The sequence below is a fragment of the Mixophyes fleayi genome, chromosome 4 (genome assembly GCF_038048845.1).
Source record: "Mixophyes fleayi isolate aMixFle1 chromosome 4, aMixFle1.hap1, whole genome shotgun sequence".
In the NCBI taxonomy this organism is placed as follows: domain Eukaryota; kingdom Metazoa; phylum Chordata; class Amphibia; order Anura; family Limnodynastidae; genus Mixophyes; species Mixophyes fleayi.
The window spans coordinates 94,861,617-94,889,554 of record NC_134405.1 but is presented as its reverse complement, the minus strand read 5'-3'; the positions used below and the strand labels follow the sequence as shown (position 1 = coordinate 94,889,554).

Sequence of the window (27,938 nt, the reverse complement as noted above, 5' to 3'; positions counted from 1 at the left end):
GGATGGCTGAGGTCATTGGCACACACCCAATCTCCACCTATCCATTCAGAACACAGTCTGCAAGGAGGTATACTCTGTGTGACTTTAAGGGGCTGTATCCTAAGGCTGACTTGGGGCTTGGCTTACTGTTATTACGTCCTGTGCTTCCCCTCTGCCAATGAGCAGTCATTAAGACTGGAGTCCAAACAATTTTACTACAGAGCTGCAGACTCAGTCATAAGAAGAAGGTGCCCAGGAAATTTAAAGGATTTTCCAGAGCAGGTTTCCATAACTGTAAGTATATGATTCACCCCTGATGGGATTTTCATCACTTGACTTCTCTAAATGACCCATCTCTCTCTGTATGATATCTAGATGCATTTTTCTATGGTCCATGGCTGTGTATTTTGGATACTTCTGGAGCATCCATAGACTGGTCAAAATAACACAGCTTTCAAAAAATGACATAATAATAATACTACTAATAATAGAAATAGAAGTGAACATTTATTTATTCAGGAAAGGTTTATTAAGCTACAATTGCATCTTTTCTTGTGTGTGCATTCCAATAGATCCATTTGTTATGGTAATATAAATGTTAATTTTACAGCATTTTAAAAAATCTTTTATTGTGCTAATTTGATGCGCATGTTGTATTCATGTTATTTGATTTTGTTTTAAAGGCAGGAGTGTTTATTCAGATGTTTTCTATGCATAAAAGATTTTTTCCCCCTTAATGCTTTATATGGAGAACATAGGAGTATTGTCACTTAGCAGGCAGATTTTGAGAAGTGAGATTACTGTATTGTTATTGCTGTTCCTTCTATTAATTGGGATTGCATCCACTTTCTGCCATTATTAAATCTCATTTCCCTCTCTCCACTTTCACATTCTGAATTGTTTCCTTAGTTAATTTCACATACTATTCCGAACAGATGTCAGTTTGGTTGTCCAATAGATGGAACGACTTTGAATATGTCACCCTCTGCTGGTGTGCCTGTCTCGTAGTATATGAATCTCAACAATACTAATTCTGTAAATATACAGCACGGGTGCCAACTTGGCTAGTCTTCAATAATATTAATAATATTCTGGGTCTGCTTTTGCCACTTATTTTCTAACTTTGGTAACCTGGAATGATTTATTTGGATTTGACTAATATTACTAGTTCGGCCAAGGTGATTGCACTTAGAGAGTAAGTGGGAAAAGCAGAAGCAAAGTTTTATTACATTGTGAAAAGGAGTCAACTAGTGACTTGTCAAAAGTTATGTCCTCTGAAAAGAGATGGCATAATAAAATATGTCAAATGGCTGCAATTGGCACCTAAATTCTCAAATCAACTCCAAGAAATTGTTAATGAAAAGTAAAGAGTAATCTGTAAATCCAGGATGCACAATTTTGGTCATTAAAATATTCTAACAGGGTAATGGCAAAAGCAGCAACCAACAATTGTTTTCAGCTCTGATTGTTTAGCATGCATTGCTTATAGAGTGGCGAGGTACTGAAATTATTGTGAATATTTTAAATGTTTTCTACATTTTACAAATATTAACATACAAGTATTTGTCTGCAAAATGAACATGTCTCATATAAAAAGAATGGGCTGTATCTTATGGGAGCTATAACATCAAAGAACTACCAAGATATCAGACTGGGAAGGGTTAAATGTTCCAGCTTAATATCCAGATAGCAAGAAATGTGCATTGCAGCTTTACGTGATATTATATAGATCCCTGGTTTTGGGCACATCATGCAAGTGATAATAGGATACACATGACAGAATTCCATATCCTTGTTGCAGGCTATGCTGGAATGATGGGTAATTATAGGGGAGGAATCTCTGACCTTGATGTGTCAGTCACCCCACTTAAAATTCCACAGAAATAGCTCTGTTGTGCTGGTTATACATTGCCCTGCTTTATCTTGCTTCATTTCCTCTTTGTGTGCATAGGTCAACGTGCCATTATAGATTGTCCAGCCTTACTTATTATGCAGCGCTTACCAGGGGATGGTGAGAAAGGTTTGCATGCAAGACTAACATGTACTAATGTCGCCTTTGGAAGCTGCCCTATAAGGATGCATTCTAAAGCTGGATGTAGGTGTGGATTGCAGTATTAGAGTTACGTACCACAGTGTATATGTAGTCAGTATATTTGTGCAAGATACATTTTATATAGGTGTCCCTGATCGGTTCATCTGACAATATACTGTTATGGGATTATGATGTGGTGTTTAATGGTGCAAACATTTGTTTGCTAAGATGTGTATAATAAACCATAATATGCAGACTGTTAAAGATTAAAAGAGCAGCTACAGGTTACCCTGAAGGTAGAGAAGATAAACCTGCTCTTTCATTTATACAGCTGTTGTGGTTTCTGCATAGATCATTAGTAAACGTGTGGGTGGAAGGGTATATGATTATACTACTCATTTTTGGCTCCCTTCATTTCCGATAGTGATGGTTAGATTGCTGTAGCCTTATGGTATTTTCCTTACATTTACTAGAAATGGACTTTCTGTCAGTTGTTACGTCTGTGCACAGACAAGTTAATAGAACAACTCTACAGCTTAACTGCTCTTAATGAATAGCAACGTGCCAGTAGCGCAAACACTCTATACTCCACAGTCAGATATTGGCTTTCATTAGTGTAAACTGCACTAAATTGATTAAAGTAAATATTGGATTCATTGTTATGAGTTTCAGCACTTATTATGTCATGTTTATTAGGAAGGTGTCTAGTTTTAAAGCAAAGACAAGTCTTAAACCCCAGGTGTAATATTAATTGGACAAATCCATGCCAGACACATCATCTAGTTGAGCCCATGTATGGTAGGGGCATGTAGATGCTTCATTTCATTTTAACAAGTTCTCTTAGTCTTCAGTAGACCCTGGGGTGTGTTGGGATCGCAGCCAACTGTCTTCATTGTCTATTATATCTTCAATATCCGACTTACTGTCATTGCAGGCATTAGTGCTAATTTTCTGCACATACACTGGACTTTGTGACAACGTTTTTCCATGTTGTCAGATTAATTTTCAATGTGCTTTGTCTGTCCAGTGGAACCACTGCTAAGTTGGGATCTTAAAGTTAATGGGGCAGAGTGTTGTGTACTCATAAATCAGTGTCAGAGCATTGGAACAGATGTACTCTCTTCGCCTGTAAATGGCTCCTTGGAGGATTTGATTGCCGTCTGCTTCTTGTCAGGAATGCTATATACAAGATGAGAACATGCTGGAGAAAGGGCGGGACACCCTTCCAGGTTATGACCTTCTCTAGTAAAAAAGAAAAAAATATGATTTTTTAGGGAAAATTAGTAGAAATGATTTCATAGCAGTTAACTTAGTTGAACTCGGCTGAGTATGTGTTAAGACAGGGGTCCTGGAGGGCTATTAACAGGATGTTCATGTTTAAACACAGGTGTATCACTAGCAGCTGAGGAATTTAGATTGACCGTCTGAGGTGAAGCAAGGATATAACAATTATAGGCCAGCTATCACCCTTGAGGACTACAACGTGCATTGTGCGTAAGGATTTTCAGTGGTTATTGTAATTGTCAGTCTAATATAACACCTTTCACATCGGAAATATTCTTACATAGTACCTACTATTTCTTACCAGCTAAATTATGTCAGTTTTTGTCCTTTAACAGTTAAAGTACCTTTAATAATATAATTTACTATTTTACTCAGCCACACAATTCTACATTTAGTACTGCTGCTAGGTTAATATTTTGGGCAGTATTGTGCATGCATTTTTTCACCTGGGACCTCAAGTGTCATTGGGCTATTATTCTTGGCCCTAAAAAAAGTATCTTACCAATATACCCAAAATTTGGGCACTCTCAATTTAGGGCACACTTAGTTTGGTGGTTACCCTTTGAGTTACGCTGTTGTTTCTGTCAGCAGTTGGATTTATTGAGAATCCTTTTTTTTTGTATATAGTGGCAACATTTTCAATAGCTATGTATGTATTCAAGCACATCGGAGGATTCTCTAATAGAGATAACTACCTAGACACACACAGTCTGAGGAAATCCGCAAGAACAGAGAGAGAACATACAAATTTGACACAGCTATCACCCTTAAACAGGGTCAAACCCAGCGTCCCAACGTGGCTGCAATGCTAATCAATGCAATGTTGTGCCAGGGTCTTTATGTACATATATAACATATTTTATTTACTGGGAACCCATAGTAAATCAACTGTTGGTCTTCATTTGACAGACAAGTGAAGAGACCAGGTGTTCTCAATAAACAATAGCACTAGTTGCTTCATTTTAATTATTGTGTTTTACAGGAGGCTCTGGAAATTAATAGGTTGTCAAGATTAGTAGCCAGCACATTTATTTGCCTTGATTCTTTGGGGAGTCCTTTAATGATCTAATCTTTAAGGAATGTAAATAAAGTCATAGCCACTGGGCTTGTTCTTTTATGTACAATGTATCCTAGCATCAGTTGGGAATTTGCTTCCAGACATGAAGCTGGGTCTTTGAATTCATAAAGTGGAGTTTGTATTATTTCAACAGCTTGGACCAACTAAGCAGCTATTTCTGGTCACTTAGTACTATTTGCTGGAGAGCAATCAATTATCTTTTTGCATATAAGTCACTACTTATTATTAGATATTATGTTCTTCTCTTTTTAGGAATCACAATATTTTAAACTAATTTTACTATTAGGTGACTACATGACTTGTTTATTTCCACAAGGTTAATGTTTTGTACATAGGTCACCACATATATGTAAATACAGAGTGCCAAACATTCTGGACAGGGCTCTGCTCCATTGAATTTCCACTGTAAAGCAACATAAGCCATGTATATTCAATTGAAATATATAGTCAATGCAATAAATACGAGGTATTAAAAACATTGTTTGACAGAAAAGCCCTGTTACCTACTGAGGAGAACTGGTGATGGCTGTAGGCGGTATTATGTCTGCTCATTGATGCAATTAAAGCTCTGAATAGCCAGTGCATAAAGCATTGATTGAATAGGAGTGGCTTGTTTGGACATTGTCCCGAGGGAATAGTAAAATCTTTCACCTTAAACCTTGTTTATTGTTTTACTGAGTCTGTCTCTATAGTAATATACATGCTGAAAAGAAATCACCCATCCAGCTCTGATGAGCCTCAATAAGGGGAAAAAAAATGTTCCTGTAGGTAGGATTCTGTTTTCGCACTGGCTGTCTCAGGCTATAAATATCCAGAGGATGTAACGAGGGGCAGCCAAGGGCCTGATTAAGGGTTCCGGACGCAATAGGCTAATACGCTCGTAGCGCCCCCTTCACCTTCCACGCCAGACAAATACGTGGCAGGTAAAAAACAAACTCCTATCCTTAATTTAAAATGGCTTCTTTCACCTCCTACCAATGTTTACATTTGCAAATTTTTGAAAATCAGCTTCACTTGTCTTTTTAAAAGGTTGACGGCAATCTTTGTCACTCATTTAATCTTCATTAAAATGAGAACTGTGCAGCAGAACAGAGCAGAACAGAACAAGCGAGCGCTACTGAGGGTGAAGATGCGAGAGGGGTTGTCCTGCCTGCGCCTGTCACCATCCTTGTCCCTCCTACTCACTTATCCTGCCCAAAGAATACTCATTGTCTTCAGCCTTTACCAAGGGAATACGATTAAAACCTTGCAACATTTTTTTTTTATGGTCTCACTTCTGCCTCACAGCACTGGGGTCATGAGTTCAATTCCTGACCATGGCCTTATCTGTGTGGAGGGTGTATGTTCTTCCCATGTTTACGTGGGTTTCCTCCGGGTGCTCCGGTTTCCTCTCACACTCCAAAAACATACTGGTAGGTTAATTGGCAGCTAACAAATTGACCCGTGTCTGTCTTTCTCTGTGTCTGTTTGTGTCTGTGTGTTAGGGAATTTAGACTGTAAGCCCCAATGGGGCAGGGACTGATGTGAGTGAGTTTTCTGTACAGCGCTGCGGAATTATTGGCGCTATATAAATAAATGGTGATGATGATGTTTTAATTTTTACCCTGGAGAAGAACTGTTCTCTTATATTTTAAAATTAATCTCAGTTTATACAATTCCCTGTCACAATTTTGAACCCCCCCAAAAATCTTGCGTCCCCCCTCAAATTGGATAATCAGGCCCTGGGGAAGCCATGTAAATGCCACATCACTGATTTCACTTCTACTATATAGGAGTTGCTTACTTGCATATTGTCTCTAGGGAGCAGTTTATTACTCTCTCTTCATTGCTTTACTGACATGGTTGAGGTAGGACCCAAGTAACAACGACATTCCAGAGCCTGGGCTAATTAATTATGCTTTTTGGTTAACATGTGGGAAATGGCATTCTCTGTGTAATTAGTACAATTTAGGATAGGTGTCTTGGTAAATATGACTTCAGTAATCACTTGAAGGATAGGAAACTGGTTGAAAGTTTGCTAGTCGGCAGCACCTAATCGTACGGGTGAGAAGTACCTCTATGATAGTCTTTTAAACTATGCACGAGAAGTAATGAAAGAAGAGGAAGCATCGTGAGTAGCACAAGAAAGGACACGTTGTAGGATAATCTGAGATAATGATACACACATGCAGAATATGTGCAAATTCTCACTCCCTGTCTCTTGTTGTTTTGCAGAGTTCATTTGGAGTGAAGCCCCACTGGCACACAATGCAGACGGGAATAGCTGTGGTCCTCCTTCTGGTCGGCACATGTCACTGCCTCCCTTTCTATAACGGGTTCTACTATGATCACATCCTGAATAACAACTCTGCCAATGGGAACGGAGAAGGTAGGAATATCAGGAGAAAAGCCATGTTGCTTGTAATCATCTTCTGTTGCACTGAAAAAGAGCTATTCTTGTAACCAACAGGGGGCTTGAAAGTACAGATCTTGTTTTCAGAGTAGATCTATATTTATATAGAAGTGAGTTGCTGGTGATTTGTTTGCACTCTATTATAAATCTGACAGGTAATGCTGAAACTATGAAATTAAGCAGGTAAGCTACAACATAGTTATAGAATAGAAAAAGAAAACAGCGCTGTCCTTATTGATCCTATATTAATATATATAAATGGTGCTGCCTATGGGGATAAGATAGTATCCCTATCTCAAGTATAAGTTATGTATATTGCCCCTTGGCGCTCCACAGCTCAACATATATCACAATTCAGTTTAAATTAATTAATTCCATTTATTTTCATTATAAAAACAGTAGTTCTGGCCAGAACATGTTATTCTGTTTGTTATAAAACATGATCTGTATTACTTCAGATGTAGCTACATCTCCCCTTAATATGTCTTAAGTAAGTCAGTTGCGGTCAGCTTTATAGATGATTAGGTAATAATTCCTAATTTGATATAAATTTCACTAATAGTCCAAAGATGTTCCAATCTTATATATATAAGCCTAGTGGCGTGTGTTAGTCTGTGTGTGTGTGTGGAAAAAAAACAAAACCAAGCTGCAGCGCCACCTGCTGGGCGGAGTTATACACTGACCTACTAAATTCTTAGTGTGTGTGTGTGTGTGGAAAAAAAACTCAGAAAGGGCTGAAATTTGGTATACTAATATGTTTTTAATTTGTTAATTTAATTTGTTAATTGTTAAAAGTGTTTATAAAGATTTTAAAAATATATATATATATTTCTTGAAGGAGAAGTGACAGTTGGGAGTGGTTGGTGGTTGCCGGGGGTGACAGTGGGGAGTGGTTTGTGGTTGCCGGGGGTGACAGAGCGAGAGGAGTGTAATACTCAGGACCGCTGAGAGAGATCCCTGTGTCTGGATAGACATCTGGATAGATGTGGCAATAAAGATGAAGGATGAGGTGATGGAGAAAAATGATGAGGTGGTGACATGTGGACAAAACCACGTTAAAAAAGGGCGCTTGCGTCGGGAAGTAACGCTCTTCCCTTGAGGAGGCCTGGCCTAGCCCCAAATGCATGACAAAAACCTTTTTAACACCTTAAGTAGCTTTATTTGACTAGAATGCATGAGTATCATGCACGGGTTAACTTGTATTATATATTACTAGTATGACCATCGATTCTTACACATGTTCTATATGAGTTTGACTTACTCATTTTGTAGATCAATGTCGTGTATCACTTCCCTATTGGGCTTTTTCTATTATCTCCCCTTCTTTGCCCTTCTGGGCTGATTATAGATGTCCTGGAATCTTCAGAAAAACGAAATACTGGGCTTACTCAACAAAGCCTCACTGTTGAGTATTGTTGCCGACTTATATTGGATAGTAATAGCTATGAATGTATACGTTGCCGCGGATAAGTAAAGAGAAGTTGGAATTTCTTGATATAGAGATCCTTATTGAGAACAACAGAGTAAGTACAAAGACATTTATGAAGGAGGTGGATGTGAGCAACTATATACTAGCTACTAGCAATCATGAGCCACGATGGCTTAAAGGTATACCAAAAGGTCAATTTAAAAGGATACAACGAAATTGCTCCAACATCACATACTTTGAAATACAGGCAGATAACTTAAGAAAGAAGTTCATAGAGAAGGGGTATGATCCGCTGATGATAGACGAAGCCATAAGAGAGGCCAGGGAAGTGGATAGGGAACAGCTCCTTACAACCAAACAAAAACGGGAAGACAAGATAAAGAAAGATGAAAATGTGAGATTTATCACACAATACAGTACACACATTTAAAGAAATCAGTAATATTGTGTCAAAATACTGGCCCATCCAGAAGGATGTGAAACTTACAGGGATCATATCTACACAACCCAAAATTACATTTAGAAGATCAAGGAATATAAAAACCTCTTTAGTTCAAAGTGCCAAACCAATGTGAGAACAGATGCCCGTCAATACTTGGTTGAACAATAATGTGGGGGGCTTTTATTTCTGTAACAAATGTTACGCATGCAGAACAACCAATGTTCAGACTACCAAACCTGTAACTGGGTTTACATTAAAACAAAAATGAGAGAGAATTTAAAATAAGAGAAAAGGTAACCTGTGAAACTACAGGAGTGGTATATCTCCTGCAGTGTCCATGGAAGAAACAATAAGTAGGAAGGACATCAAGGAGTCTAAAAATCAGATTAGCAGAACACCGCAGAAATATTACAAATAAATTCGAGAAACATAGCCTTTCAGAACATTGTGCACTGAGCCATAATGGTGATCCATCATTACTGAAGGTTCTAGGAATTAAAAAAAGTAAAACATGATTGGAGAGGTGGGAATATTTTTGCTAAAATCTCCAAGGAAGAGGCAAGGTGGATTTTTAATTTGGGAACCCTAATACCTTATGGCCTCAATTCAGACTTTGATTTTGGAACTTTTCTTGCAAATTGAATAAGAATTTTTAACTCACTAGTATATAGAAGAAATTAACATTAGACATATCAGTTTTATCTATTGCATATCTCTGTATGTCTTATTAATATGATCAGATGATTTGTTCTATAACACAAAGCTTTTTGCTGTATTGTACTTCAATGTCAAAAGCACATGACTGATTGACTCCTGGTTTAGCCAATGAATGAAATGCCCTGAGGTTACCTCCCATTTTGAGGCAGGAACCAATAAAAATCGATGGAAGGGGATTTAAACTTGTATGTCATCGGGAGTTCCACACTTGAGAATTTTTTTCCCTGAAGAAGCCTATTTGACTAGGTGAAATGTGCTGGAAATAATTATATTACCCACATTTGGATCCAATACTTTATCGGCACTGCAACAAGCTGCCGGTGTTTACTGTTTATTCCGTCACTGGCCGGGAATGTATAGCAATTGGAATCGATCAAACAAACTGCGCATTAGCGGCCCCATCTGAACAACTCCGGATATTGCAGAGAATTTTCGATCACCTGCTATTTGCACCCTCCAGTATTATGGGGAGGTAGAGGGGCAATTAAGAAAAGAACAGAGGCAGCATCCGCAGCAACATATACATTCATAGCTATTACTATCCGATATAAGTCGGCAACAATACTCAACAGTGATATATATATGTAATATATATTATTGGAACATCTTTGGACTATTAGGAATTATTACCTAATCATCTATAAAGCTGACCGGAACTGACTTACTTAAGACATATTAAGGGGAGATGAAGCTACATCTGAAGTAATACAGATCATGTTTTATGACAAACAGAATAACATGTTCTGGACAGAACTACTGTTTATATAATGAAAATAAATGAAATTAATTAATTTAAACTGAATTGTGATATATGTTGAGCTGTGGAGCACCAAGGGCCAATATACATAAACTATAACATAGTTATAAATATAATTTCAAATAACCTTTGATGACCATGAGGGTAGTGTTTTTTCTTCTACCCAGCAGAATGACTTTCATGAGACCCTTTGAACTACACTACAGTCTATTAAACTGGATACAAATGGACCGATCTGAAAACATTGAGTGTCAGGTTCACTGTCCAATTTGGATATACATGTGGGTAGTTAAATTAGTTGATACTGGTGCTTTGAAGAAGCAGAGTGATCACTTTTACAGTAGTTACGTGAACTGAGTTTTATTTGTTCTGGCTGGTTGAATTCACCGACATTATGGGGAAAATTCAATTACCGGCGTTGTGGCGCAAGGACATCGCGCCACGCACATTACCGGCAATTATGGTAGAAATCTCCGCTCATTTTTCCTTCCATCTCTACAGGGTGCGAGGAAATGTGGGCAGAGATCCCTGTCAAACCTCTGCTGTGAGGAGTCTCGCGGACGTTCTGGAGACACTTCGTGGCTAATGGAATCTCCCCCTATGTCTTATCATGTGGCAGGAGTGGCAGGGGCAAACGCAGGATTTGCAGAGGGGGTTTCCACACCACGCCGCCAGTGGGTGTGACCAGCAAGCGTGGGGGCTGGGCTATAATTTTAGACAGTGCTTGGCTGCTCTCCAACTCTCCCTATCCCCATAATATACATGGGCAATGCTGCGTGCACTACTGTTCGGTGCATGCAGCTCTCTCTTCTCAAGCAGAGCCATGTGAAGTGGAGGCAAGATCAATTATACAGTGCCCCAGGCTTGGAGGGGGGGGGGGGTTTCCAGGCACTAGGTAACCCCCCTTCGGTTTGCCTATGAGTGGGGAAGTACAGTGAAGGGAGGGAGGACATATATGTATCTATTATATACTGAGGGAGCTAGTTGTCTATAACAACCAGCAAGAAGCTGTTATGAGGCACAGTAAGCGACCTCTCTGGATCTGTCATTTGAAAATGGAATGAGGTAGCTTGGAGGAGGGTGCATTGGAAACAATAATAGTTTAAACATATAGTAAATGTACTACATAAAAACTACATAAAAATGTAGACTTAGAGCTAGATTTACTAAGCTGTGGGTTTGAAAAATGGGGATGTTGCCTTTAGCAACCAATCAGATTCTAGCTTTCATTTATTTTGTACATTCTACAAAATGACAGCTAGAATCTGATTGGTTGCTATAGACAACATCCCCACCTTTTCAAACCCGCAGCTTAGTAAATCTAGCCCTTAGAGTTTACATAACATGAAGTATGGACACTAATAATTTATATATATATATATATATATATATATATATATATATAATGTTACTAATAATGTGAGTATACTTGTTTGACTACGTTTATCTGGGAGTCTGTTTATTAAAAATTGGTGATAGGGATGATTTTTTTTATTGGCGCTCACTACAGTGATCTAATAATTTACTAATAAAATATTGCCATGGCAGCTGAGTGACACTCGTCTATACTGGCCGGGAGTGTTAATAGTAAAGTCACTGCTTCGCAGGGCCAGGGTCCAGGGAAAACGCATGTATGACCTGACTAGCTGGCTCACGCATGGCGATGGCAGAAGAAGGATTGCTGCTGTACATATACCATTGTGATCCATGTTACATATGAGAAAGCCAGCAAATCGTATCCACAGTGGGGGACACGATCCAGCTTTGGAAGTACTATCACCTGTGTTAACCAGTGAAAAAGAGTTTAAAAAACAGAAGCCCCATCTCCGGTGAAAAAGCATAGGATAATATGCAGGATTATTTTTCTGTATATTTGTAATTATTGTCATGACCATAAGATAGTTTGAGCTGGGCCATCTTTACCTTGTTTTATGTCCTTGTATGTAATTAGTTTGAATGCTCAGCTCTGCCTAGCATGGTGGCACTTTATAAATACAGGATGAAGATGATAATTATGAGTGAAATCTGTTTTACTGCATGCTAGGATTATGTTCCAAGAAAGAGTGTCCCTAGTGGCCAGATTATGGTCAAACATAAACGTGTCAACAAACCATTTTAGGCAATCTAAAAAGTAAAGTCTCTCCCTCTTCCTCTCCCCTCTTCCTTTTCCTCTCCCCTTTTCTCTCTCTCCCCTATTTAACAATCTTTTTCTAGTGCAGTATTTTAATTTTTATTTATAAAGGTTGGTTGTTATAGGCAACATCATCTTTTTACTTCCACTTTTCATAAATATTCCCATTTGCGTCATGTTGCCTAAAGTAGACATAAATTTGCCAGATGCTCAATGTCTTTGTGTGCACTGCTTAAAATATGTCTTGTGTACTAAGTGCAAACTCACTTCTTAGCACGTTATACAGATGATCTACTGTTTGTTGACCCTCGGATTCCTAATACTCATCCAAGGTGAAAATTGAGGGGAAGTCTATAAATCAAGTGTCAGCTATCTAACATATGTAATAAATATATATATACATGTAAATGTATAAGTAAGAAATTATTAATCTAATGCTTGTTTTGTGTGCACAGCTACATTTAAGTTGAAATGTTTGACCATGAACATGCAAATAGCACAGAAATTCCAGCATTTATAAGAAGGACCCTCATGCTTGAAAGGAATGTCTTTTGCTTTGTCCCATCATTTTCTTTTCCAAATCATTTGAATATCAGGCTCTCTCACACATGTGCTTTTTTGCACACTTGGGGGCATATTCAATTGTCCCAAAGTTTGAGCGCTCAAAAAATATTACCGTTAATACGGTAATCTCTCGCTGGATTTCAGCTCGCAGCTCCCTGAAATCCAGCGAGTAAATTACTGTATTAACGTTTTTTCCGCGCACGATTACCGTAATATCGGTAATCGTGCGCAGTCCGCGGGATTTTCGGCAATTCCGCGGACAATTGAATATGCCCCTTGGACTGTGTCAGACAGAAAGATTTTTCAAAGTTTATAAGCCTCGACTGCACAATACGTCAATTGTACAGCCGATTCCTTGCTTGCAACTAGGGATGCTCACTGACCCCCCGTGTTTTGGTTTTGGTTTTGGATCTGTATTAAGTTTGTGTTTTGGTTTTGGTAAAACTGTCCTCATGTGTTTTGGTTTTATATCTGTATTTTTTTAAACACTGCTAAACATTGTTAAAAAATGCTAAAAGGCTCTTTTTTTGTTTCTACATTATTATTAACCTCAATAACATTATTTTTGAGTAATTTCCAGTAAATTTTTGTCAAGTGGCAAGAACACTGCTACCCCTATTTCTGTGTGAGCAATGGCATTGGAGACTGGAGAGTGACAAGAACACTGTTACCCCTCCTATTTCTGTGTGAGCAATGGCACTGAGAAATGTCACTGGAGAATGCAGAGTGACAAAAACACTGCTACCCCTGTTTTCGTGTGAGCAATGGCGCTGGATCTCCTGGGGAGGGAGGTACTTATGGAATCCAAAACCCGCAAGATCCAATGACGCAACAATGATGTTTTGCCCCATTTAGATCTGTGGAAGCGGGAAAGTACAGAGTCAGCTCGGCTTGGTACTCGGATTAGCGATGTTCGGGGGGGGGGGGGGGTTGGTTTTCATAAGTTTTTGTGAAGGTCTGATGCACTAAATAACTCAAAGTTTACAAATATGACAAACAAAATAAAGACCATGTGCAATGATTATAAATGAGGATGGCAACTTTTCGGTGCTCTGGTCATAAATGATTCCTAATATGAAAATGTCTGAAAAATCAATCTCGGCACAATATTGAAGATAGAGTCAAATATCCTCAAACCCAAACCACTGATGGTGCATGTTTTTTAGTTTCTGTTGCTAATGGATTGTCGTATTTCTAATGGCTGTCAGCAAATTTACTGAGCAAACTATTGGTGACATTCATGGTCAGACAGCGAAATCCCAAATCCTACTTCAATGTGGAATTTTTATTATTCTGGGCCTTCTGTAATGGTAAATAGATTTCATCGATGTGCATGTAAAAGCAATAAAAGCTATAGGGTTAAAAACCAGGGGGACACATTTGGCATAGGGCAGGGGCCATGTGATGCCACTCTGGGCTCCCGGGCCCCGAGGAGTTTCATGTGATCATATTAGCAAACAGTGGGGGCAATGATGTTTCATGACATTGGTACCATGACCTAAGGCGTCATACCCATTGGTGTCAGATTTGTGCATTGTAATGATAGTAAAAAGGATGAAAATCGGTCTACAAATGGAACCCACTGGTTTCTGTAACCTCACGGTTACTGGGGATACTATTATCGTTTGCCAGTGTTGTTGTTTTTGGAACGCAGCCTGTTCTATTTTATACATTGAACACATAGAAACTAATTTTCTATAAAAATGGTTAAGAGAAAGGTTGTGAAGCTGATCTATGACAGTCAAACACAATTAAATTCATCATACGGTTTCACTGGCAAAACTCCTTTGACTACTCAGACTAATGCACAGTGCTCTAACCATTTTTTTCTATAGCAACTTAGTTAAAATGCTTAACATGTTTGATTATTCCAACACCAGTATAGCTATATTCAACAGAAATGTACTATTTTATAAGGGTCACGTAACTTTATAATAAATACAACTGGTGAGCTTTCCTGTGGGCTGGGCTTGGGTATTGTGGGCACCATTGACAAGGACTCATTAACAACAGAGTGTTATAGAGAAAAGGTTGTTTCCCTGTTTTGACTTCAGCCGTCTGCATTAATGCCTCTAAGTCAAGGTCTGCCAAGGTATACAGGTTTGCATTGGGTGATGGAATCGGGATGTTCAATATGCAAAATGATAGATGTGTCATAGGGCTAAACCCATAACAAAGCTTTTGTGCATGCACCTAAGATATTTAAATGAGCTACAAGAGTTGGAGACTGAGCAAATGTGATAACGTCAAATTATTCCAGCACAGTGGCCTAGTGGTTAGCACGTCTGCCTCACAGCACTGGGGTCATGAGTTCGATTCCCAACCATGGCCTTATCTGTGTGGAGTTTGTATGTTCTCCCTGTGTTTGCGTGGGTTTCCTCCGGGTGCTCCGGTTTCCTCCCACACTCCAAAAACATACTGGTAGGTTAATTGGCTGCAATCAAAAATTGACCCTAGTGTCTCCCTCTCTGTCTGTCTGTCTTTGTGTGAGTGTGTCTATATTAAGGAATTTAGACTGTAAGCTCCAATGGGGCAGGGACTGATGTGAATGAGTTCTCTGTACAGCGCTGCGGAATTAGTGGCGCTATATAAATAAATGATGATGATGATGATATAATGTCCATTTAGAGTTACCGCTAATCACTATTTTCATTGACCTGCAGTATATTGTGCAAATAATCCAATTTATTTAATATTACAAACTCCAGAAATTTGACGGTTGAAATTAAGTTGTTCCATTGTCCTTTTACTTTCCTGAGAGTCAAAGGCGGCAATTAATGGAAAGATACCAGAAAAAATCCAAGTGGAACTTTTGTCAGTGCTTTTAGTTGGCTGTGCATGTATTCACCTTACACACAGGGGATCTGCAGCGCACAAGATGTGGTGGACATAACCAGCTGGGCAAGTGCACTGGAAAGTAATTCTATTTTTACGTCTGTGCGGGGTTGAAACGCAGGTGCAATGCACTGTTCTAGTGTAAATCATCCACGTTTTTTTTAAAAAAGTGTACCTAAGGTAGAGGGACACTTACATGTAGCTTAAGTGTGTATAGAGGTATGGGGAGAGGGGGGTAGGCCAAATAGTCACATGAATTATTTATTTAACTTAGATATTCACCTCTTTGTTCCACTTTATTTTCCAGCCAGGACTCTTCTCTGCACCGACTGCCTTGGTAGTGCAGGGAGTGGTGGGGTTGAAAAGACGACCTGAGTGCACTGAGATCAGATGGGCACAGCAAGCTGCAATGCTGAATCCCGATACTGCCACATGATATGTGCGCTGTCTGGAGAATGATGTGGTAACGAGCCTGGAAGGGATCCAGACCCCACTGCCAGACTCTGCTGTGCCTAGCTCCACTTCCCCTTTCCTGTCCAGGTTTCTGAGTAGGAGAAGCTTGTACACAGGGTGGCCAGAAAGTGCTTAGTGCACAAAGAAGATTCAATCATACAGAAATTACTTTATTTTATATGGTCATTTTCACCCATGAGGCTCAAAGGTACATAGGGGTCTATTTACATAAGAGTGATCAGCCATAACCCAGAAACAGTCTTTATCTTTGGAGAATGGTCAAGTCACCAATCTGCACAATATATCAAGGGGTTAAGGTAGTAGAAATAAAAGATTTCTCCTGCATTGACCTACTTCTGGTTGGTTACTGCAGTCCCCATTGAACTCTATGGGGATGGAGGAGGATGGAGGAAGATGGAGTTAGCTTACCTGTTCCTACAGTGTCTGGTGAAGCTGGAAAGGCTGCTCTTGGTCCCTGTACAGGTCAGATCACTATGCGCATGTGCGGACATGAGCCACACATGCGCATTCGCTGACAAGGATAGGCTGCTGGTGAACAGTAACAATACTTAGTTGAATAGGGTAGTCTTCATCTGGCTCTCAGAGCAGCCACGGCACAGTAAATAGCAGCAGTACTACATTGTGTTTAACTGCGATTTGCAGCAGTACATGATTGTTACCACTAATGAATAGTAAAAATAGACCCTTTAATATCAGATATAGGATATTGAAGCCATCTTTTGTGCATCACATTTAGTAGAAAGTTTTAAACGCTGACACATGTATTTGAAGTTCTCTATAGTAACTTCACCAGCAAAGTCATCTTTAGATTAATGTAATTTATTTCCTATCTTTCTGTTGCTAGACATAATACTTGCAATTTAAAGTGATTAATGGCTCAACATTTTTATTTAAATGGTAATCAGTGTATATGTTGGTTTTAGAAAGGACAATTAGAATTCGCCAAAGAGATCTATAACTGTATAAGTTGCACAGAGCATGCAATATACACTGATACAGACACATGAAATACAGTACATGCAGTGAATTACCGATGGGCTTGTGTATGTAAAATTATAAATTGGCTCCATCTAGTGGTTACATTCAAAACTGCTGTAACAGTACAACAGCCTGAGTGGTACAGATAAAGGAAGGCATTTCATCTGTCTTCTCAGATTAAGTGGTACATTTTGTGCCACAAATTCTAATAATAGCAGTATAAATTTTACATTATTAACTGATTTTATTTATATGTTTAATTAAAGCATGTTTAATTGGTAACCAAATGTCAAATGCTTCCGTTTGCTTATAAGATGGGGCCCATCTAATCATGTTACTAAACTTATTCAGTGAAATTATTTTGCCCCATTATCACATTTAGTATTTGTGTATAAAGAGTATTCAAATATTGATTAAAAAGTTCATTTTTTTCTTTGTAATAAATCTGCAAGCATTGCAACATATCATTAGATACATGGACCATTGGGGTATAGTAATCATAGGACATTGGTGTACAGTAATCATAGAACATTGTGGTATAGTAATCATAGAACATTGTGGTATAGTAATCATAGAACATTGTGGTATAGTAATCATAGAACATTGTGGTATAGTAATCATAGAACATTGTGGTTTAGTAATCATAGAACATTGTGATATAGTAATCATAGAACATTGGGGTATAGTAATGATAGAACATTGTGGTATAGTAATTATAGAACATTGTGGTATAGTAATCATAGAACATTGGTGTACAGTAATCATAGAACATTGTGGTATAGTAATCATAGAACATTGGTGTACAGTAATCATAGAACATTTTGGTATAGTAATCATAGAACATGGTGGTATAGTAACCATAGAACATTGTGGTATAGTAATCATAGAACATTGGGGTATAGTAATGATAGAACATTGTGGTATAGTAATTATAGAACATTATGGTATAGTAATCATAGAACATTGGGGTATAGTAATCATAGAACATTGTGGTATAGTAATAATAGATCATAGTGGTATAGTAATCATAGAACATTGGGGTATAGTAATCATAGAACATTGGTGTATAGTAATCATAGAAAGTTACAGTTATAATTTTAATTATACAAGGTCTTTGTATTTCAGTGATTCAGTTTAACGGTGTGAAGCTTCTTGTTACTACACCAGAGGACTCCCTTTTCGGCTACCGTGGTGGTAACATCACTCTACCGTGCTCATTCCACTATGAGCCAAAGTTACAGTCACCAAGAAGATTTCGTGTCAAGTGGTCCAAACTACACAAAGATAACACCAGGGAGAGGGATGTGCTAGTGGCTATTGGTTTAAGGCACCGTAGTTTTGGAGAATACAAAGGTCGAGTTCACTTGCACCAAAATGCCCCAAATGAGGTGTCCCTTGTCATTACCGACTTACGTCTGGAGGATTATGGAAAGTACAAGTGTGAAATCATTGATGGGCTTGAAGATGAAAGTAGCATAGTGGACTTGGAACTAAGAGGTAAGTAATGAAAGCCCCTCTGTGTAATGATTCTCTGCATAAGATGTTCTGTAGCTGAGCTGGAGTAGAAGCTATTGACTTACAGTACACCTCAGCAATTTACTGCCAGAAATACCTAAATGCTTAAAAGTCTGTTTAATAAGGGTAGAATGAAAAAAAAAGTGCAAATGATTGGAATATAACTGAAACCATGAGTGCTTAGTTATACAAAGTGTGATTTAGTCTGTTCTCTGTCTGCTGTGTGTTCACTACACTAGTCTTCCTCCACAGCCACAACATTAAAACCACTGACAAGTGAAGTGAGTAACATTGCTTATCTTGTTATAATGGCACCTGGTAAGGGGTGTGATATATTGGGCAGCAAGTGAACAGTCAGTTCTTGAGGTTCTCGTGTTGTTGAAACAGGAAAAGTGGGCAAGTGTAAGGATCTGAGCGACTTTGACAAGAGCCAAATTCTGATGGCTAGACAACCGGGTCAGAGCATCTCCAAAACAGCAGGTCTTGTGGGGTGTTCCCGGTATGTATTGGTTAGTACCAACCACAAGTGGTCCAAAATAGGTGAACCGCCCAAGGCTCATCCAATCTCACAGTAGAGCTACTGTAGCACAAATTGCTGAAAAAGTTAATGCTGGCTATGATAGAAAGGTTTACATCAAGACCAGAGTTGAAGGAGAAGTCACTTCGGTCCATTAATTATTACATGTATTTAATTACAATTAAAAATAATTTTATTATTTACTATTATTTTTTTTTTACCCAAATAGTTACTTAACCAGGTTACATAAATGTGAATGAATCCATGTGATGAAAAATAAACACACATTTATTAAACAACATATAAATATACATATAATATGACAATCTGAATATCAGTGCACTGATAATAACACATTCGCTCCAAAGATTTGAAGTAAAAAAAATCTCGTAATATAAATTCAACTTTATTATTATTGGTATTATTTATTATTATTGGTATTGCCTGCTGTCTCAGCGCTGATTTTTTTATTACTTAATTGCTTTTAGAACTCACAGGTTCACATCAGCTGTGTGGCAGCAGACTCATACCAATACCAATCAGTTTCATTAAGACTTTAGTGATACAGCGTCGAGTTGTTCTTTTTGAAGTTTTGTACATAAATGTGAAATATATATTAAAAATAAGAAAAAAAGTGATAATGACAGAAAATGGGAACTAATAAAATTGTCAGACCCTTAGGTGGAGCAGGTATTTGATGTTTGGAAATTCGAAGTATTTCACTGTTGTGATGTATATTCGAATTTCCCAATCACTAAAGACTGGACATTAATCCAAATTATGTCTCTTAAATTATTTTATTCCTATTTTCACTTCTTTTTATTTTCTGTTGTTGTCCTACACTTATGAATAGTGTAGTTCAGGGACAATGATCATTCACAAAGTATCAAAGAAATACTGTAACATGGTTATGAATTGTTATAGATATTAGAAGAGGTGAGTCCTAATCTGGAGCGGGCCTGAAACCACTTTTTATAATAGAAATGTGTCAGAACACACAGTGCATTGCAGCTTGCTGTGTATGGGGCTGTGTAGCTTCAGACCGGTTAGAGTGCCCATGCTAACCCCTGTCCAACTTCAATAACACCTACAATTGACATGTAAGGACCAGAACTGGATAATGGAGTAATGGAAGAAGGTTTGCCTGATGAATCACGTTTTCTTTTATATCATGTGGATGGCTCCAAGATGTATTATGGGAAGAAGGTAAGCCGGAGGAGGCAGTGTGATGCCCTATGTAATGTTCTGCTGGAAAACCTTAGGTCCTGGCATTCATGTGGATGTCACTTTGACACCTACCACCAGCTAAACATTGTTGCACACCAAGTACATGCCTACATGGCAACAGCACTGATGGCAGTGACCTCTTTCATGCGTCCTGCCACACTGCAAAAATTGTTCAGGAATGGTTTGAGGAACATGACAAAGAGTTCAAGGTGTTGACTTGGCCTCCAAACTCCTAGATCTCCATCTGATCGAACATCTGTGGGATGTGCGGAAAAACAGATCTGAGCCATGGAGGTCCCACCTCGCAACTTACAAGACTTAAAGGATCTGTTGCTAATGTCTTGGTGCCAGATACCACAGGACACCTTCAGAGGTCTTGTGGAGTCCCCACCTTGTGGGTCAGAGCTGTTTTGGTGGCACGTGGAGGACATACACAATGATAGCAGGTGGTTTTAATATTGTGGCTGATCGGTGTATAACCTTCATCATTTGATTTTAGTAAACCCTTTATTTGTAGTTTTCCTAAAAGCAGCCACTAGATGTCACTGTTTACAAAATATTTGAAAGTATATGCATTGAGGCAAAAGCGAGAATATTATCCGTTTAAACGTAAATGTATTAGTATATAGGACCAAGGTTACAGACATGTAGACTAAACATACAGAAGCACAATGGGGTTCTGCCTGGAAAAGCTTTAAAATTTCTTTTTCTGTAGGACTGTGAGGAGCGGAAAACAAAAAAACAATGTGCAATTTCTAATAATAGCCTTCTACTAAGGTAAATGTCTTCTCTGCTAGCACAATATAGCACAGACCATTTATACATTCAATATTACCCTCATTATAATGTAAATAGAATAAATTGTTACTGTGATGGAACAAGAGATTCTAAATTGCTACAGATATCACATTTTTCTGCCTGATGCTACTCCTGTGCAAGAATGTATTGTTTATCCTCAAATCTGAGGGGGCTGCACTATAATGGACTATAATATATAATAATATAATATGGGACACAAACTGGTTGTACCTTCTGCACATCTCAACCCATTTACAAAGCTCTCTCTGTGATGTTCCCACAAACATTATGGCGTATGTATATAGTTTAAATAAGGTATATATACACTGGCACACACCGGCATCATTCTTTATTGATATTCAATATTCAGAATAATAACATTTCTGCACCATGTTGGTGTGCTCCAGTGCTCTGGATAACCATTCTACATTGGAGCAGAGTAAATCCACTTTACGTTTACTAAGGAATGCCTTCATTATTGTATGTCTGTTACGGCAGAGTCACCGCACCTGGTGATGTGAAAATTTTGGGGCTCATTTACTGGTTCGTTGTGCAATTTGTTCTAACTCATAGCAACACACCAAACTACAGCTAATTTTGCAAGCGCTGTGTAGGAAATGTTGTAAACCGTGAGAGTAAACAAAGCTGACATCCGATTGGTTGGGCTATATCATATTTACGCACATTGCTTTTTGATCTTAAAGAAGCCCCATTTGTGTTGTTAACATTTTCACAGAGTGTTACATCTTATTTAGAATTATCCTCAATGAGCATTAGAGTTTACAAGATGTTTTTTTTAAACTGCAAGACTTTTAAAAGATAAGTCCACTTTTTATTTGGCACAGCACAATTCAGATCTGCTGACGTCAGCATGATGATGCAGCAGTGAGGACAGTTTTGTACCTGTAACAACAACAAACCAATTGCATGTGGCTGTGCTGTCTTAAGCTGGGTACACACTACAGAAATTTCAACCAACTTTTTATGCCGAGCAATTTAACATGCGATCGATGGTCCGATCGCTCGGTCCATGGACTGCATACACACTAGCCTTGTTTAGGACGATAAAGGGAAGAGTGGAGGTCCCTTTAGCGACTTTTTACAGCCATGTTGTCGTGAGCAATGACTGTAATTTCGTACTCACTGTTGTGGATTGGTCGGAAGTTTATACACACTACACAGCGGAAATGAGATTGGAACGAAAATATTAAACGGTACGACCAACCAAATGAGGCGACAATTGTCATTTTGGGCAGACTTTCGACCATCGTGTCACTGCACACAATGACCCGACTTTTGAACGAGCGGTCGTATGTCGGCTGATTGAGGCGATTATTGGACGAAAACCTCGTAGTGTGTACCCAGCTTTACATTTGGCTGCTTAGGAGCTCACTGCTGGTTATGCTAATCCTTGCCAGAATATGATTTCTGTTTACATTGTAGTGCTTTGCCTATATTATTATTGAATGAAATAGTAATGCAGTGCTCCTGTGTGCAGGTGTTGTCTATCCATATCAGCTTCATCATGGAAGATACCAGCTCAATTTCCACAATGCAAAGAAAGCTTGTGAGAATCAAGACTCCATGATGGCTTCGTTTGAGCAGCTGTTTAAAGCCTGGGAAGAGGGTCTGGATTGGTGCAATGCTGGTTGGTTAATGGATGGTACTGTCCAATACCCCATTACTTTACCCAGAGAACCCTGCGGTGGGAAGGAGATGGCACCTGGCGTTAGGAACTATGGAGAACGTCACAAATACTTGCACAGATATGATGTTTTCTGCTTTTCTTCTGCACTGAAAGGTGAGGTTCAGGAGCCAAAGCTATCCAGGAGTTTTATATTGTGTATATCTGATTATCTTCCCTTAATAGAATAGGTCACTATGAAGTACATTTATGGAAACTGGTGGTCATTTTGCTTTCAATGTCTTGTGCCTAAGGTCCGTGTATCATGGGACCAAAACTTGCCTTGGTATTTGCTTGTTTTTTTCTATTTATTTGCATTTGTACATATATATAAATGCTGTTGCGTGAAGTTAATATTAAAGGGGTTGTACACTGTAATCTTGTGTGAGCTGCAGCTTTCAGCATTTAGGATTAGAGCCATCCACTCAATTTAATCAATCAGGATGAGTATGAGGAAATGAATGTGGCACCGGATTGGATGGCTATGGCTCCTTCCCGATAAGGTGCCACATTCACTTTTCTAGTTATTGTTCTGCCCAATTAAATTGCATAGACAGTTACAGTCCCAAATAGTCTAAGCTACACTCCTGGGTCCCGACTCAATGGCATGATTCAGCAGCTCTCTTCAGGTAATGTTACCCTCCTCAGAGGAGACACCTACACCCAATTACTAGAAAGGGGCCTGGATATAGGTCACAAAAACATAACTGTCCACAAACAACAGCGCCCTCACCTGTCTCAAGAAGAGAGCAGTGGAAGGAAAATGAGATGTATTGTTTAATACCCAATGGAATTAAAAAAATCTGAAACTTTGAAAGAATTTGCAAACGTTGAATATGGTGTTGTCAGTGAGTGCTTTCTTTTATATTGTAACCATTTAGCTGTAATTGGCTCTCATTAGTAAGTGTAGAAAGAACATTTTAATGATTAGTTCACTTAACATAATAAGTCAGTTTATTAAACTGTGACATATATCATCAGCTATTAATATAGCGGCTCTATGGGTCCAATCCATAGTGTTCAGTTTCCTGAAATTTCAATCAAAATATTTAAGTAAAACAAAGAAGCCAATTTAGAATGGTTTATAGACATAATAGTATTATATACTGTTATGAAACCTTGTCTGATCATGATATTTAATTCAATTCTAGAGTTCTATTGTGACAGGATGGACCGCCTATGCCACCCTGTCTGTTGTTGCTGGGAACCGGCTGGGTTTAGTTTGCCACTGTCCCCTTTCGTTATTCTGAATATGCCCCTACTGCTGCAAGTTGGAGGAGCCTGCTACCACCACTGGACCCCTTTATGGCACACAGAACCACGTTTCTTCTGGGTAATTGTTGCTGCTAGTGTACACTTGGGCTGGTACCCCTGACCGCTTACAATGGATCAGGGTGCTGTGGATGGATCCCCCCTGGCCTATCACACTGGCTAAAGCTGCTGGGTAGCGGCAGAGCGGTGGTACTGGAGACCTGGGTCCAAACCTCAGAAACAGCTGGAAAACGGATTAGATTTAGGGTATAATCTGCAGGTGACATGATTACAGCAATATTGAAGAAGATGTCAAGCAGGGTCTTGAAGCAAAGAGTGATGTTTATTTCGCTCATGTGGCCTGACAAGGACAGTTCCACTGATTAAAGGCATCAGTGGTCAGATGGAACATCAGAATGGTACATTTCAGTTTACAAGGCTCCCTTTTTATACTATTTTCGACACAGCCTTACAGGCTATTTTTAGAATCAGGATGTAACCTGTTTATCAAAACATAGATTTGCATGCATTTCAAAGCTAGCAAATTTATGCTTATCTGTGATATCTGAAAACCTTGCTGTGATATCCTGCATCTTAATTTGGACACAGTGGACATCTGACAGCAAGTCTAATTACATCTTCCTATGACCCTCACATATCAAAAGGTCTAATTAGCATGAGATTAGCATGCGTCCTTTGTTCTAACAGTTGCAGAATACACATTTCCTCCAGGGAAAAGAATTCGCCAAGAAAAGTTGTAAACCCCAAACAAGACATTTCCTTACACCAAGATATACAAAAGGCTTTCTAAGCAAAGGCTTATTGTAACAGATATATACACCAGAAATAAGGCAATTCCTCTAGAAAGGTTAAAACAGAAAAAAACGAATTTTCTCCCCCTGGTCTCAGAAATGAAAGATTTCCCTTACCAAAATATACACAATATCAAAAATAAATGCATGTGCAATTATATATATTATAATTATATAAATAAGCGCCCTGCGCTATTTCCTTTAAATAAATTTATACCAGAAGTTATTTATAAGTGATCTAGTCACATCTATGTTTATATTTTATTATGTTTAGCTCTGTGGTTACATCTGGTTTACAGAATTTGCATATTTCTAGAGAAATTAACAAAAACCATATATTGAAAACAAGATCTCGTCTTGCTGAACATGAAAAGGATACCTCATACCTGGTTGGCAGCTATGTCACTTGTGTAATATGAATGAATTTGAAAGTGTCCCGTGGCATTTGAAAATTTGTGTATTGCAACGACTAATGTACCAGCGGCTCTAAACTTAAGAGGGTATTATCAGTAATTTGGGATTTCTGCGTCTTGTATATAGGCACTAGGCCTGCAACATCTACTTTTGTAAGGTCCCTGTGACTTGTAATGTCCTTATTTCGTTAATACATACGGTATTCAATCTTCATTTCCCGCTTGTCTGGGATGTCCACATAGTATTTCCCTTAGAGGAGTATTTTTGATAGGCAGTGACCTGATCATGTCTGTGAGGGCAGGTCTGCATGTGACAGAGGCAATGACATGATGAGGGGAAAGGGGGCATGCAGGAAGCTACAGACCGAGAGATAGATGGTCTTCCATCAGCACAGAGCAGTTGATGTGAAGTTTCTGTTAAACCCCTATATAAAATATATTTATTCATCCAACTTGTATATTACAGAGTTGCCTACTCTCCCGGACATTCCGGAAGTCTCCCGAATTTCTGTGAGTCCTCCTGGACTCCTGGGAGAGCAGGCAATTCTCCCTGATCCTGGCAGGCTGTGTAAACTAAACGGAGGGAGCGGTGCTTAGTGACGTCATTAACACACATCGTGGCCCTGCCCCCTGTTTTTATTGGTCCGGAATAGTGATATCCATTTTGGGGGTGGGGCTAATGACGCAATTCTTCGAGACCTCCCGGGAATCATCTTGCCCATGTTGGCAAGTATGGTATATTAGAGTGGGGGGGTGCAGTTTTCCCATTATATATTTTGCTAAATATTTCACACTTATAAAGAAGAGTCTCGAAACTGGATTTAGTTGGACCCAATTCCTCATAACTCAAATCCATCCTTCAAATACTTTCCGACAACAGCCCAGATGCTCTTTATTTGCATCTTTTCTTAGAGTGAGAACTATGACAAACACCAACTAATATTAATAAATGCTTAGAAATAATCTTCTGTGTGCATGATTTATATATACATTATAGCAAAATAAAATACTCTTTATAATTAGGGTAAATGCAGCTACTATACTGACACTGAGAAATTGTTTATTGTGTGCATTGCTTAACTTGTTTCATTTCTTGCCCCACAGGTAAAGTATACTACCTCGAGCACCCTGACAAGCTGACCTTTGCAGAGGCCAGAGACGCCTGCCTACAGGATGGTGCTCAAATTGCCAAGGTCGGTCAGCTCTATGCTGCATGGAAATTCCTAGACTTGGACCGCTGTGATGCCGGATGGCTAGACGATGGCAGCGTCAGATATCCAATTGCTTTCCCGCGTCCCAACTGTGGACCGCCGGAGCCTGGTGTAAGGAGCTTTGGGTTCCCAGTAAAACACACACAATTTGGAGTCTATTGCTATACGATGAGTTAAATAGTATACTGCCCCCACCAGGACACTGTGAACATTTACTTTGTTCAGAATATTCTCCTGTTCCCTCAGAACAAAGGTAGTCGTGTGGACAAAGGATGGGGAATCTCTGCTAGACAAATGTGTCTCGCCACAAAGGACTGTAACAGAAAATAATAGCAAATATAAGCCACAAGGCTACTATTAACTAAACCGGTGATGCCATATTGTCCATATATTGTATTTGTGTCAAATTTAAGACTATAATTTACCAAACTGATATCTTTGATACTGTTTAAAATAAGGTGAGAGTAATACACACCATGAGTGTAAAAGCTCAGCTGTTCTCAAAGGGTCAGTACATAAGGCTAAAAATATCGCAGACGTACATACAGCAGAGCTTGAAGCATCAATGTGCATCATTGTCTGTTGACTCATATATTTATGATGGCTCTAATATTGCGGCACAGAAGAATCACTGACTGCTGTAAGCTGCAGTGAGCTATATAAAATGCACAGTAGTGTTCTGTGGAGAACTGTAGTTTGTTACTGCAGTAATATAATCCACCAGCAGAGGGAGCATTGTGAAACCTGAGGAAATCATGACTGCTGAGCAATTGCTAGGCAGACCACACAAGATTTGAACTGTCATTCGGATTGCTGTAAATTTATTTAAAAATATTCCGACATTTAATACTTTTATGAAGAATAATATAGAATAAATCCTGGAAATACAGACATATCTAGTGCTGATTAGTGTATTTTTGTGCAGGCATTAAAAATATAAGGGTGAACTGATACGTATTAATGTTATCCTACTCATTTCCACATTTGAGGGAGTGTATCATTAATAAACCTTAATAGTTAATAGATGATACTGTATTGTAAATATGTGTCATTGTTAATCTAGATATTGTAGACACGCCAACTTGAACCTTGACCCTTTAATGAAACGTAGCGTGCAAGATCTTTTAGTAAAAAAGTATATACTTTTCTAATCGGAAGTGAAAATTTAATACTGGTGGTATAAAAAATGTAAGTAAATTGAATTAATTCGTTTTACAATGGAGACAGGTGAAATGACGGTATGGCATTCCACCGTATACCAGCAGCGGCAAACGCATGATTTGTAGAGAGGGGTTTCCATGCCACACTGCCAGTGGGCATGACCAACATGCATGGGGGCGTGACTATAATATTAGACAGTGCTTGGTTGCTCTCCAACTCTTCTGTTAGGTGCACGCACTTCTCCCATTTTGAGCAGA

At 38.8% G+C, this 27,938-nt stretch overlaps 1 protein-coding gene across 1 annotated transcript; it reads left to right on the top strand.

Moving 5' to 3' along the window:
• Positions 1 to 64: 64 nt before the first annotated feature.
• On the top strand, positions 65 to 27,548 carry HAPLN3 (hyaluronan and proteoglycan link protein 3). Its single transcript, XM_075207763.1, has 5 exons — positions 65 to 273; positions 6,588 to 6,741; positions 18,218 to 18,589; positions 22,648 to 22,950; positions 26,414 to 27,548. The coding sequence occupies exons 2-5, from the start codon at positions 6,621 to 6,623 to the stop codon at positions 26,695 to 26,697; spliced, it is 1,080 nt and encodes a 359-aa protein (XP_075063864.1). The 5' UTR covers positions 65 to 273; positions 6,588 to 6,620; the 3' UTR covers positions 26,698 to 27,548.
• The last annotated feature ends 390 nt before the right edge of the window (positions 27,549 to 27,938 follow it).

Excerpts from the sequence above, each read along its gene's own strand:
- HAPLN3 (XM_075207763.1), top strand. The coding sequence starts at position 6,621 with ATGCAGACGGGAATAGCTGTGGTCCTCCTTCTGGTCGGCACATGTCAC. Across the intron at positions 6,742-18,217 it reads TGCCAATGGGAACGGAGAAG|TGATTCAGTTTAACGGTGTG; the intron begins GTAGGAATATCA and ends TTTGTATTTCAG. Across the intron at positions 18,590-22,647 it reads AGTGGACTTGGAACTAAGAG|GTGTTGTCTATCCATATCAG; the intron begins GTAAGTAATGAA and ends TCCTGTGTGCAG.